Consider the following 12,308-nt stretch of genomic DNA (forward strand, 5'->3'; position numbering starts at 1 on the left):
CTTTAAAATTTGGAAGTTAAATTCTAGTGAGTAAAATAGGAAGGAGCACAAACTCTGGCAAATAAATTGTAAAAGTATAATAAGGCAGCAAAAGAAATAATTTGATAAGTAACTTGATAAAGATGGGAAAAGTAGCAGCAATTAAAAAAAAAAAAAGTAAATCAGAAGCAGGAAGCCTGCCAAGTCAGCAGTGGGGCCACCAAACAACAAAAGTATTAAAGGAGCACTCAGGAAAGACAACGCCATTGCAGAGAAGCTAAATTAATTCTTTGCATTAATCTTCACTACAGAGGATGTGGGGGCAATAGCCACATCAGAGCTATCCTTTTTGAGTTTTTTCCTACCTACAACCCCCCCGTTCCTCAGACGTTCTTGTTAAACCCTGGATTTGTGCTGGAAATGGCCCACCTTGATTATCATACATATTGTAAGGAGAGTGATCATTTTAGATATTACCAGCAGGAGAGTGGGGTGGGGGAGAGAAAACCTTTTGTAGTGGTAAACACCCATTTTTTCATGGTTTCTATGTATAAGAACATCTTCTGTATTTTCCACAGTATGCATCCGATGAAGTGAGCTGTAGCTCACGAAAGCTTATGCTCAAATAAATTGGTTAGTCTCTAAGGTGCCACAAGTACTCCTTTTCTTTTTGCAAATACAGACTAACACAGCTGTTACTCTGAAACAAATCTGAAGTATTTTCCCAAATTGAAGTTTTACAATGAATTGATAAATTAAACAGTAATAAGTCACTAGGACCAGATGATATTTACTCAAAAGTTCTGAAGGAACTCAAGTATGAAATTGCAGAACTACTCACTGTAGTATGTAACCTATTACTGAAATCTGTCTCTATATCAGATGACTGGAAGGTAGTTCATATTGCTAATATTTTAAAAGGGCTCCAAAGGAGATCCTGGTGATTACAGGCTGATGACCCTAAGTATAGATTTTGAGATTAAAGGAAAAATTTTCAAAAGTGACTTAGGTGACTAAGTCCTAGGGTATGTCTACACTACGAAATTAGGTCGAATTTATAGAAGTCGGTTTTTTTGAAATCGGTTTTATATATTCGAGTGTGTGTCTCCCCACAGAAAATGCTCTAAAGTGCATTAAGTGCATTAACTCGGCGGAGCGCTTCCACAGTACCGAGGCAAGCGTCGACTTCTGGAGCGTTGCACTGTGGGTAGCTATCCCACAGTTCCCGCAGTCTCCGCTGCCCATTGGAATTCTGGGTTGATATCCCAATGCCTGATGCGGCAAAAAACATTGTCGCAGGTGGTTCTGGGTACATGTCGTCAGGACCCCGTTCCCACCCTCCCTCCCCCCGTGAAAGCAAGGGCAGACAATCATTTCGCGCCTTTTTTGTCTGCTGCCAGCCAAAGATGTAAAGGATCGATGGAGTGGGTCAGAACAAGACATAGACCAGATTTGTTTTGGACTCATTTTCCTCCTCCCCTGTCTAGATCACACTGCAGTCAGTCACAGAGAAGGCGCAGCGAGGTTAATCTAGCCATGTATCAATCAGAGGCCAGGCTAACCTCCTTGTTCCAATAAGAACGATAACTTTGGTGCACCATTTCTTATTGGAACCCTCCGTGCAGTCCTGCCTGAAATACTCCTTGATGTACAGGCACACCCTTTGTTGATTTTAGCTCCCTGAAGCCAACCCTGTAAGCCGTGTCGTCAGTCGCCCCTCCCTCCGTCAGAGCAACGGCAGACAATCGTTCCGCGCCTTCTTTCTGTGCGGACGCCATACCAAGGCAAGCATGGAGGCCGCTGAGCTCATTTTGGCAATTAGGAGCACATTAAACACCACACGCATTATCCAGCAATATATGCAGCACCAGAACATGGCAACGCGATACCGGGCGAGGAGGCGACGTCAGCGCGGTCCCGTGAGTGATCAGGACATGGACACAGATTTCTCTGAAAGCATGGGCCCTGCCAATGCATGCATCATGGTGCTAATGGGGCAGGTTCATGCTGTGGAACGCCGATTCTGGGCTCGGGAAACAAGCACAGACTGGTGGGACCGCATAGTGTTGCAGGTCTGGGACGATTCCCAGTGGCTGCGAAACTTTCGCATGCGTAAGGGCACTTTCATGGAACTTTGTGACTTGCTTTCCCCTGCCCTGAAGCGCATGAATACCAGGATGAGAGCAGCCCTCACAGTTGAGAAGCGAGTGGCGATAGCCCTGTGGAAGCTTGCAACGCCAGACAGCTACCGGTCAGTTGGGAATCAATTTGGAGTGGGCAAATCTACTGTGGGGGCTGCTGTGATGCAAGTAGCTCACGCAATCAAAGATCTGCTGATATCAAGGGTAGTGACCCTGGGAAATGTGCAGGTCATAGTGGATGGCTTTGCTGCAATGGGATTCCCTAACTGTGGTGGGGCTATAGACGGAACCCATATCCCTATCTTGGCACCAGAGCACCAAGCCGGCGAGTACATAAACCGCAAGGGGTACTTTTCAATAGTGCTGCAAGCTCTGGTGGATCACAAGGGACGTTTCACCAACATCAATGTGGGATGGCCGGGAAAGGTGCATGACGCTCGCATCTTCAGGAACTCTGGTCTGTTTCAAAAGCTGCAGGAAGGGACTTTCTTCCCAGACCAGAAAATAACTGTTGGGGATGTTGAAATGCCTATATGTATCCTTGGGGACCCAGCCTACCCCTTAATGCCATGGCTCATGAAGCCGTACACAGGCAGCCTGGACAGTGGTCAGGAGCTGTTCAACTACAGGCTGAGCAAGTGCAGAATGGTGGTAGAATGTGCATTTGGACGTTTAAAGGCGCGCTGGCGCAGTTTACTGACTCACTTAGACCTCAGCGAAACCAATATTCCCACTGTTATTACTGCTTGCTGTGTGCTCCACAATATCTGTGAGAGTAAGGGGGAGACGTTTATGGCGGGGTGGGAGATTGAGGCAAATCGCCTGGCTGCTGGTTACGCGCAGCCAGACACCAGGGCGGTTAGAAGAGCTCAGGAGGGCGCGGCACGCATCAGAGAAGCTTTGAAAACCAGTTTCATGACTGGCCAGGCTACAGTGTGAAAGTTCTGTTTGTTTCTCCCTGATGAAACCCCCCGCCCCTTGGTTCACTCTACTTCCCTGTAAGCTAACCACCCTCCCCTCCTCCCTTTAATCACCGCTTGCAGAGGCAATAAAGTCATTGCTGCTTCACAGTCATGCATTCGTTATTCATTCATCACACAAATAGGGGGATGACTACCAAGGTATCCCAGGAGGGGTGGTGGAGGAGGGAAGGAAAATGCCACACAGCACATTAAGCACAGCACTTTAAAAGTTTACAACTTTAAAATTTATTGAATGACAGCCTTCTTTTTTTTGGGCAATCCTCTGTTGTGGAGTCGCTGGTTGGCCGGAGGCCCCCCCACCGCGTTCTTGGGCGTCTGGGTGTGGAGGCTATGGAACTTGGGGAGGAGGGCGGTTGGTTACAGAGGGGCAGCAGTGGCAGTCTGTGCTCCAGCTGCCTTTGCTGCAGCTCAACCATACACTGGAGCATTCTGGTTTGGTCCTGCAGCAGCCTCAGCATTGAATCCTGCCTTCTCTCATCACGCTGCCGCGACATTTGAGCTTCAGCCCTGTCTTCTGCCCGCCACTTACTCTCTTCAGCTCTCCACCTCTCCTCCCGGTCATTTTGTGCTTTCCTGCACTCTGACATTATTTGCCTCCACGCATTCGTCTGTGCTCTGTCAGTGTGGGAGGACAGCATTAGCTCGGAGAACATTTCATCTCGAGTGCGTTTTTTTTTCTTTCTAAGCTTCACTAGCCTCTGGGAAGGAGAAGATCCTGTGATCATTGAAACACATGCAGCTGGTGGAGAAAAAAAAAGGGACAGCGGTATTTAAAAACACACATTTTATAAAACAGTGGCTACACTCTTTCAGGGTAAACCTTGCTGTTAACATTACATACATAGCACATGTGCTTTCGTTACAAGGTCGCATTTTGCCTCCTCCCACCGCGTGACTACCCCCTCAACCCTCCCCCCTCCCCGTGGCTAACAGCGGGGAACATTTCTGTTCAGCCACAGGCAAACAGCCCAGCAGGAATGTGTCCCTGAAGAAAAGCACCCTATTTCAACCAGGTGACCATGAATTATATCTCACTCTCCTGAGGATAACACAGAGAGAGAAAGAACGGATTTTGGTTGAATGCCAGCAAACATACACTGCAATGCTTTGTTCTACAGTGATTCCCGAGTATGTGTTACTGGCCTGGAGTGATAAAAGTGTCCTACCATGAAGGACGAAATAAGGCTGCCCTCCCCAGAAACCTTTTGCAAAGGCTTTAGGACTACATCTAGGAGAACCGCAAATGCCAGGGCAAAGTAATCCTTTCACATGCTTGCTTTTAAACCATGTATAGCATTTTAAAAGGTACACTCACCAGAGGTCCCTTCTCCGCCTGCTGGGTCCAGGAGGCAGCCTTGGGTGGGTTCGGGGGGTACTGGCTCCAGGTCTAGGGTGAGAAACAGTTCCTGGCTGTCGGGAAAACCGGTTTCTCCGCTTGCTTGCTGTGAGCCATCTACAACCTCCTCCTCCTCCTCCTCATCTTCTTCGTCCCCAAAACCTGCTTCCGTATTGCCTCCATCTCCATTGAAGGAGTCAAACAACACGGCTGGGGTAGTGGTGGCTGAACCCCCTAAAATGGCATGCAGCTCATCATAGAAGCGGCATGTTTGGGGCTCTGACCCAGAGCGGCTGTTCGCCTCTCTGGTTTTCTGGTAGGCTTGCCTTAGCTCCTTCAGTTTCACGCGGCACTGCTTCGGGTCCCTGTTATGGCCTCTGTCCTTCATGCCCTGGGAGATTTTCACAAAGGTTTTGGCATTTCGAAAACTGGAACGGAGTTCTGATAGCACGGATTCCTCTCCCCAAACAGCGATCAGATCCCGTACCTCCCGTTCGGTCCATGCTGGAGCTCTTTTGCGATTCTGGGACTCCATCATGGTCACCTGTGCTGATGAGCTCTGCATGGTCACCTGCAGCTTGCCACGCTGGCCAAACAGGAAATGAGATTCAAAAGTTCGCGGTTCTTTTCCTGTCTACCTGGCCAGTGCATCTGAGTTGAGAGTGCTGTCCAGAGCGGTCAGAATGGAGCACTCTGGGATAGCTCCCGGAGGCCAATAACATCAAATTGTGTCCACAGTACCCCAAATTCGAGCCGGGAACGTCGATTTAAGCGCTAATCCACTTGTCAGGGGTGGAGTAAGGAAATCGATTTTAAGAGCCCTTTAAGTCGAATTAAAGGGCTTCACTGTGTGGACGGGTGCAGGTTTACATCGATTTAACGCTGCTAAATTCGACCTAAAGTCCTAGTGTAGACCAGGGCCTATTTTCAAAAGGGATTTAGGATCCTAAGTCTCATTGAAATCTGGCACTTCTCAGGTCCAGATTTTTAAAGGTATCTAGGTGCCTAAAGATGCAGATAGGTACTTAATGGAATTTTCAAAAGCACCCATGTGCATAACTGCTATCGATTTAAAGAAATGTTTCTAGGCTCTGAAAGTTTTACCCTGGTATTGTTTCTCATTGTAAAAAGTCATGATTCAGTCTACCTATATGAATGTCTGTGTTATATTCTGTGTAATAATAATTAGTAATTAATTGCTAACAGCTTTTGTAATCACATATAAATCATAGGGCTGAAAAACCACAGTTTATTTAGGAAGCCTTCTGTGTTGAACAAGGGAGGATTTTCAAAGTTAAAAATAATCAGGGCTAATGCAAATATTATTTGCAACAGTTAAAAAATTTATTGAAAAACAGCAGTAAATAGAATGTTTCTTTTAGCACCCATAAAAGACTACATCTCAGTGAAGTGAGAAGAGAAAGCAGATACTAGAACCCTTATTTTTAAGATGGAGAACTCTTAAGCCACTTAAAATTCTACATTTGTCCAGAACACTTCCTTGTTTTTGGTTCTGTCTGTAGGCACATATAGGAGGATCCTCTGTTCCATTTTCATGTTGCTTATTTAGCTGGCCTTTCTTCAACTGACTGGACTTTTGATGAGACTATTTTGCCGTCCACCAGCTCTTCAACAATTGTCTTAACCATTCTAGTTTTAGATGGTTCTAAAAATAAAATATTAATAGTATTATCCATTCAAGATATTAAAATAAAGACTCAAATAACATAAAAAGTTGTGGTCCAGTTAAATAAACATAGGACAGTATGCCTTAGGACAGTGTAAACTTTCATGGCAAAAATTATAAATATATATGTATATATATATAGGACCTTTATTTGTCACTTTGCTGAAATACATAGTGCAGCAGAAAGTTACCTTCAAACATGAAAAAGAGGTTGAAATCTTAACTTTGACAGATAGTGGTGTACATTAAAATCTTTGAGGCTTTTTTTCTTTATAACAAGTTACTAATTTTATTTCACCATTTCAGGCTCAATCCTCTGGGTTATTACTTGTCTCCTGATAACCTCAAGGGGAGTTGAAGGTTCCTAGCACTTCACAGGAAGCACTCAGCACTTTAAAGAACTGGGGCCTGATTCAGTGCCCAGTGAGGACAATGGGAAACTTTCCATTGACTTCAATGGGGATTGGATCAGGTCTTCAGTAAGTAATTACTTATACAAATATAAGTTACCAAGATCTGAAGAGTTCTTTTCTGGCAGAGGTAATGCTGTTTGATTTTTAAAAGTGCATTCCTACATCCTTGTAGTTCAAAGACACACTTGAAAATAAAAACAGTAACTTATTTTAATTACCTTTGATTTGAACTCTTGATTCTTGATATGCATAACCTCCAGATCTAAAGCTGCTGTTAAAAATAATTAATAGTCATTAGTTATCTTACAGTACTTTTGGAATTCTAAGAAAATATAATTATTTTGAGAGTTGATGAGAATACTGGTGTTAAAAGCAAGTTTATTGCTATCTTTCTAGAAACAGCATGGCAGGCAATCAGTTTTGTAAGTGATTGGAACTGCTATGTATCATATATATCTGATTGCATTTTTTTGTTGCCAAACAAAAAGGTGAATAATTGATTCCACCAAAATGCTTTACAGGATAAAGATTAAATAAAATACTTTATCAAATATGGATGTAAGATCAATCTGCTCTTTTATCTTGATTGATAAAATGAAAATTTTCTGTGGTGGATATTCTATTTACTGGAGTCATTTTCAGGTATTTGCAGCTGCACATAATGTACAGTTCTATAATATTTGCAGATGCTGAGACAGAACAGAGAACTGATACAGCAATTTGTTTTCACTTCACTTAGGTCTATTTCAGTGGGCATTGCAAGGCTCTGACTGATTTCAAAGTGTGTTGAATTAGGTCCTTGGATCCCACAACAGAGCCTTACAAATATTTTTATTTCTGAAGAACATTTAATGAAATGTGCTACTAAGAAATATCCTTCTTAGTAAATATTCTGTAGACAAAATACATAGAGTCCCAAACTTTTAATCTCTCAATGACTTCAAGAAAAGGAGTACTAGTGGCACCTTAGAGACTAACCAATTTATTTGAGCATAAGCTTTCGTGAGCTACAGCTCACTTCATTGGATGCTCAAATAAATTGGTTAGTCTCTAAGGTGCCACTAGTACTCCTTTTTTTTTGTGAATACAGACTCACACGGCTGCTACTCTGAAACCTGTCAATGACTTCAAATCACATTGAAGTCAGTGGATTTAAGAGCACCCTGACTCATCACCTTGCAGGATCAGATTTATAGTGTGATAGAGAAGAAAAAATCCTCCTCTTGAAAAAGAGGATGCTTCCTATGGATCATATTTGAAATGTGGGCTCAATCCTGCAAGGTGTTCAGCACTCATGCAAGGTTATGAAGGCCCTCAGCTTCCACTGAAGTCAGTGGAATTTAATGTAATTAAGCATTTAACTGGAATGATCTGCACCTTACAGGATTTATCCCTATATGCACGGAACATGGAATAAGATATATTGATGTTTATTTCTTATTTCTAGAGTTCTGTTTTTCAAAATAAATTCATCTAACTGAAATAGTTTTTTCTTCAGGCTGTTTGCTTACCCTCCTTCTCCATCTAGCAGTCGCCTATAGGTCTCAATCTCCATCTCTAGATGTGTCTTGATGCCCAGGAGCTGTTCATATTCTGCATTCTGGCACTCCATTTCAGATCTGATCTGCTTTAATTGTTCCTCCAGATTGCTAATCTGAAGCTGAATTTGTGAAAGCTGAGTACTGTAGTTTCCTTCAGTTTCCGCCAAGGTGCCTTCAAGGGAGCATTTCTATCAGCGCATAACAATGGCATGTTACTGATGAAGCTGAAATGCTTGATTGCACACAAGGAAAATTTTCTTTAACAGTGAAAATAATTTATACCAGAGAAGTAGAAAAAATATTTCCCTAATCATAACACTTAATTAGAAATAAAATTAAATTTTTTTCTCTATCAGTTTTCAATACCACTAGTTTTTGTGATGAAAATTATTTCTCTGGAATAGTTTTTCCTTTCTCTTCTCTCTTTCTCACTGTAGTTTTTTAGTATTATATTACTAGTTTTATAATGTTTTATTGCTTTATACACTGCTTCTTCTGTAACACTTTTCTCAAACAATGCAAAGTAAAAATGTATTAAATTAATTGGATATGCATGTAAAACAATTTTACTTGTATGTTAAGTTTATGAAAATAAGTGAAAGGTCAAAGTGGGAATATAAGAATTTAATCTGTTTGGTGCATGATTATCTGCTATACAGGTGTTTGAAAGAAATTCAGATTTGTTCTTATTGGCGAGATGTTGAAGATAAGTAGTTTGGCTATTGACTGCTCTTCTGAAGAAATCCATAAGAGCCTTTTGAAGTTGTCTTTTCAGAGATCAGAATGAATGAAAAATAGTCACTGAGAGAACATGATGAAACAACTTCATGCCAAAAAGCTGGATGGCATTAAATTTAATATCCTGTTGTTTTTTATTTACATTAATGGTTTATCATATGTAAATATTAAAATACTGATTAGGCCACCAAGGGATTATTCAATATTCAGCATTCCCCATACACATATTCAGTCATTTTACACTTACTTAAAAGGTGGTGGACCATATTCCATCCTGGATTCTTGCCAAAAAAAAAAGTTCCATTGAAAGTGGATAAACTTGCATGTGTGTAATGAAGGTGGAATATTGACCTGTAATGCCTCTTTTGAGGCCATGTCTATTACAAAACTTTATAAAGTGTTTTTGAGACTGTTTAAAACAAATCTGTTTATTTTGATTATTCTTTCTAACTAGTCAAACTCACCACTCTTCCTTCTCTATGGACTTTAGTATTTAGTTTAGAATTACAGTTGTTTCTCTGTGCTTAGAGTAAATATAGGTGAGCTATCAAAACACGTGTCTATATTAGAAACAATTATATATTAAATGCAAATATGCCCTTACATAATGCCAAAGTAGTGGATAAAGCTATTATGGACACTGTAAATGTTTTTAATAAGAATTTTGAATTATAAAAGTTACCTTAAGTGGCAGCTATTACAAACCTTGGCCAGAAGGGCTTGTAGCTCAATGTCCAGGGTTTGGAGAGTACGTTTGATCTCAGTTATTTCATGCCTGGCTGAGTCTGCTGCACCAGCATCATCATAGATTTGTTGCTGCAGCTGTTGACTCTGGAAAAGTCATAATACAATATAATGAATACAGGGTGATGAAACAAATCTTTGGATTTGAATATGCTTTCAGAAAACGTATCAATCATATTGTTACCATTTTATTAAATTGTTCTTCGGCCTCCCTACGATTTTGCTCAGCAAGGGATTCATACTGAGCTCTCATGTCATTCAGAATCTTTGTTAGATCAACTCCTGGAGCAGCATTAATTTCTACATTCACTTCACCTGTAGAGCCACGCTGGAAGCTTTTCATTTCCTGGTTAAATGGAAGACAAGGAGATTTTAATTTTAAATATATTGCAACTGCAGAAGCAGGGAAAAATTAAATAACTGAAATCAGTAAGTGTCAAAATCTGAATGTTTTGAAATAGTAAATTGACCATAAACCATTTCACTTTTAAACCACTTTTAAATGGAAAGACTCTCATTGACTTCAGTGGGAGTTGGACTGGGACCTATATTTGCAAAAGGAAGGCAAAGATCTTACTTCCTCATGGTTCTTCTTAAGATACACTAGCTCCTCAGTCAGGCTTTCAAGCTGTGCTTCCAGGTTGGATCTTGTCATAGTCAGATCATCTAGGACTCTACGCAGACTATTAATGTCAGCTTCAATACTTTGGTAAAGGAAAAGCTCATTTTCATACCTTTAAAATGTTAGGAGAATTTTGAGAATATAATCAGATCAGAAAGAAAGGAAAATCTCTTTTTCCTTGCAAGAAAAATATTTGATATTAATAAAGCAGAATTTAATTAGAGAAGATGTGAGAATAATGCATTTTTATTATCTGTTTATTTTGTATTCTGGTTTTTATGATTTGGCAAAAGTTTTAATAGTTTTTTTAAAATTAAAAATATAGATCTATTGCATATAATAGTTATAAAATTGATTTTAATATTGTTATCATTTTTGGAATAATACTTCAGATTTCTTTTAATACTAAAAAGTGTAGAGAAAAGTGTCTAAGGACCATATGAGATGATCAGTTTGTAAGCAGCAAACAATGGTGAGTTCTGCTTAAAAACAAATGGCATGAGGTGGCCTAAGTTGTTACTACCCCATCATTACTAACTGGTTTTCACTGAACTCACTTAAGTCTGAAGTCATCAGCAGCAAGCTTGGCATTGTCAATCTGCAAGACTATCTTGGCATTGTCAATAGTTGCAGAGATGACCTGGATAAATAGAAAGATAGATAAGGAAAGAGGCAATATTTATATGACTACTATGAAAATATCCTTTGCATTTAATTTTGGGCAAATTTAGAGGCTAACATGAAAAATGCAGATTTAAAAAATAATTTGTTTATATGCAGTTTAAACATAGAGACATGATTTCTTTCCCTTTTTTTAAAATTAAGTATTTCCTTTCCACGTTAACAAATTAATTTTAATGCATAAACAGTAAAAAAAACTAAACATTCTTAATAATAAAATAGATACTTTTATAGTCATATTAAATTAACAAGAATTTGTGTGAAAAATCAGTTGGTAGAAATATTACATCTTAAAGTCTACTGCTTTAAGTATTCTTAATGTCAACAGAAAATGATAAATGTCTGAAATTAAGCTGAGCAGAATTTCTCATTTGGTAATAACTCATGCACTGCTTGTGAGTTATAGTTTAACACAAGATATGGTTACAAGGTGCATACCATTGTAAAGTGCTGAAAAATTATTTATTACCTGATTCTTAAGATCTTCAATTATCTGGTAATATTTGCTGTAATCACAGCATAACCCAGCAGCAGCAGGATCATGTTTCTCATACCACAGCCGGATTTTATGTTCAAGATCAGCATTTGCCTCCTCCAGAGCACGCACCATATCCAGGTAGTTAGCTAGGCGGTTATTAAGGTTCTGCATGGTTTCCTTTTCGCCACCAGACAGAAGGCTGCCATCAGCTCCACCAAAGGCCCCACTAAAGCCTCCACTATAGCCACTACCCAAGCCCCCAAATGAGCTACTGCGGTAGGCATTTCCATAGCCTCCTCCAACTGATATATTACCAAACCCACCACTATAGCCTCCACCAAAGCCACCACCTGCTCCCCTTCCTAATCCACTCCCTAATCCAACACCAGATCCCCCAGCCAAACCACATACACTCCCACTACCAAAGCTTCTTCCTATGCTGGAGACTCTGACTGATCCACCACCTCCACCAAATGAGGAAACCTGGCTGGATCCACTAGCAATACAAAGAGACATAGTTTTTTAGTGGTGGTCTGAGTTGTTAAAGTGTAACAAAGGCAGCAAAGTAGAGTGAGAGAATGTCTTGGCTAGGCAGTTCCTTTACCTTTTTATACAGAATTATTAGGGTGTTTCTTTCTGGATTCCTCCTACCTATGGCAAAATATTTTTTTTGCCAACTCAGTATAGTGTCAGCCATGATTGGATGATTTCTCCTCATTAGCATTTAAATCAATGGTGACCGTTCATGTAAAGAGGTTAGTGCCCTGAAGATGTTTGTTATATCAGGAATAGAGAAGGGTGGAACAAAGCAAAAGAATCATTATTACATTTTAATCATAGATGAGTAATTCCTTTGCTTCTTCCAGACCTCAGGCATAACTCTCATAATTCCCCAAGAAGATAGAGCAAAATTTCAAGTGATATATCTTTATCATTCTTACCACCAAACTTATCATTTCTCTCTT

The 12,308-nt window shown here is 40.4% G+C and overlaps 2 protein-coding genes across 2 annotated transcripts; both read right to left on the minus strand.

Moving 5' to 3' along the window:
• Positions 1-3,321: 3,321 nt before the first annotated feature.
• Positions 3,322-5,101, minus strand: LOC311513575 (uncharacterized protein; the record flags this gene model as incomplete). Its single annotated transcript, XM_084615496.1, has 2 exons — positions 4,419-5,101; positions 3,322-3,842 (listed from the first exon to the last, which is right to left on the minus strand). Exons 1-2 carry the CDS (start codon positions 5,002-5,004, stop codon positions 3,322-3,324), a joined length of 1,107 nt encoding a protein of 368 aa, XP_084471622.1. The 5' UTR covers positions 5,005-5,101.
• Positions 5,102-5,833: 732 nt separating this feature from the next.
• LOC311513796 (keratin, type I cytoskeletal 27-like) lies at positions 5,834-12,097 on the minus strand. Its single transcript, XM_084615897.1, has 8 exons — positions 11,335-12,097; positions 10,742-10,824; positions 10,140-10,296; positions 9,747-9,908; positions 9,524-9,649; positions 8,051-8,268; positions 6,758-6,810; positions 5,834-6,105 (listed from the first exon to the last, which is right to left on the minus strand). Exons 1-8 carry the CDS (start codon positions 11,857-11,859, stop codon positions 6,002-6,004), a joined length of 1,428 nt encoding a protein of 475 aa, XP_084472023.1. The 5' UTR covers positions 11,860-12,097; the 3' UTR covers positions 5,834-6,001.
• Positions 12,098-12,308: the final 211 nt, after the last annotated feature.

The sequence above is a fragment of the Lepidochelys olivacea genome (genome assembly GCF_965140295.1).
Source record: "Lepidochelys olivacea isolate rLepOli2 genome assembly, chromosome: 27".
Lineage (NCBI taxonomy): Eukaryota > Metazoa > Chordata > Testudines > Cheloniidae > Lepidochelys > Lepidochelys olivacea.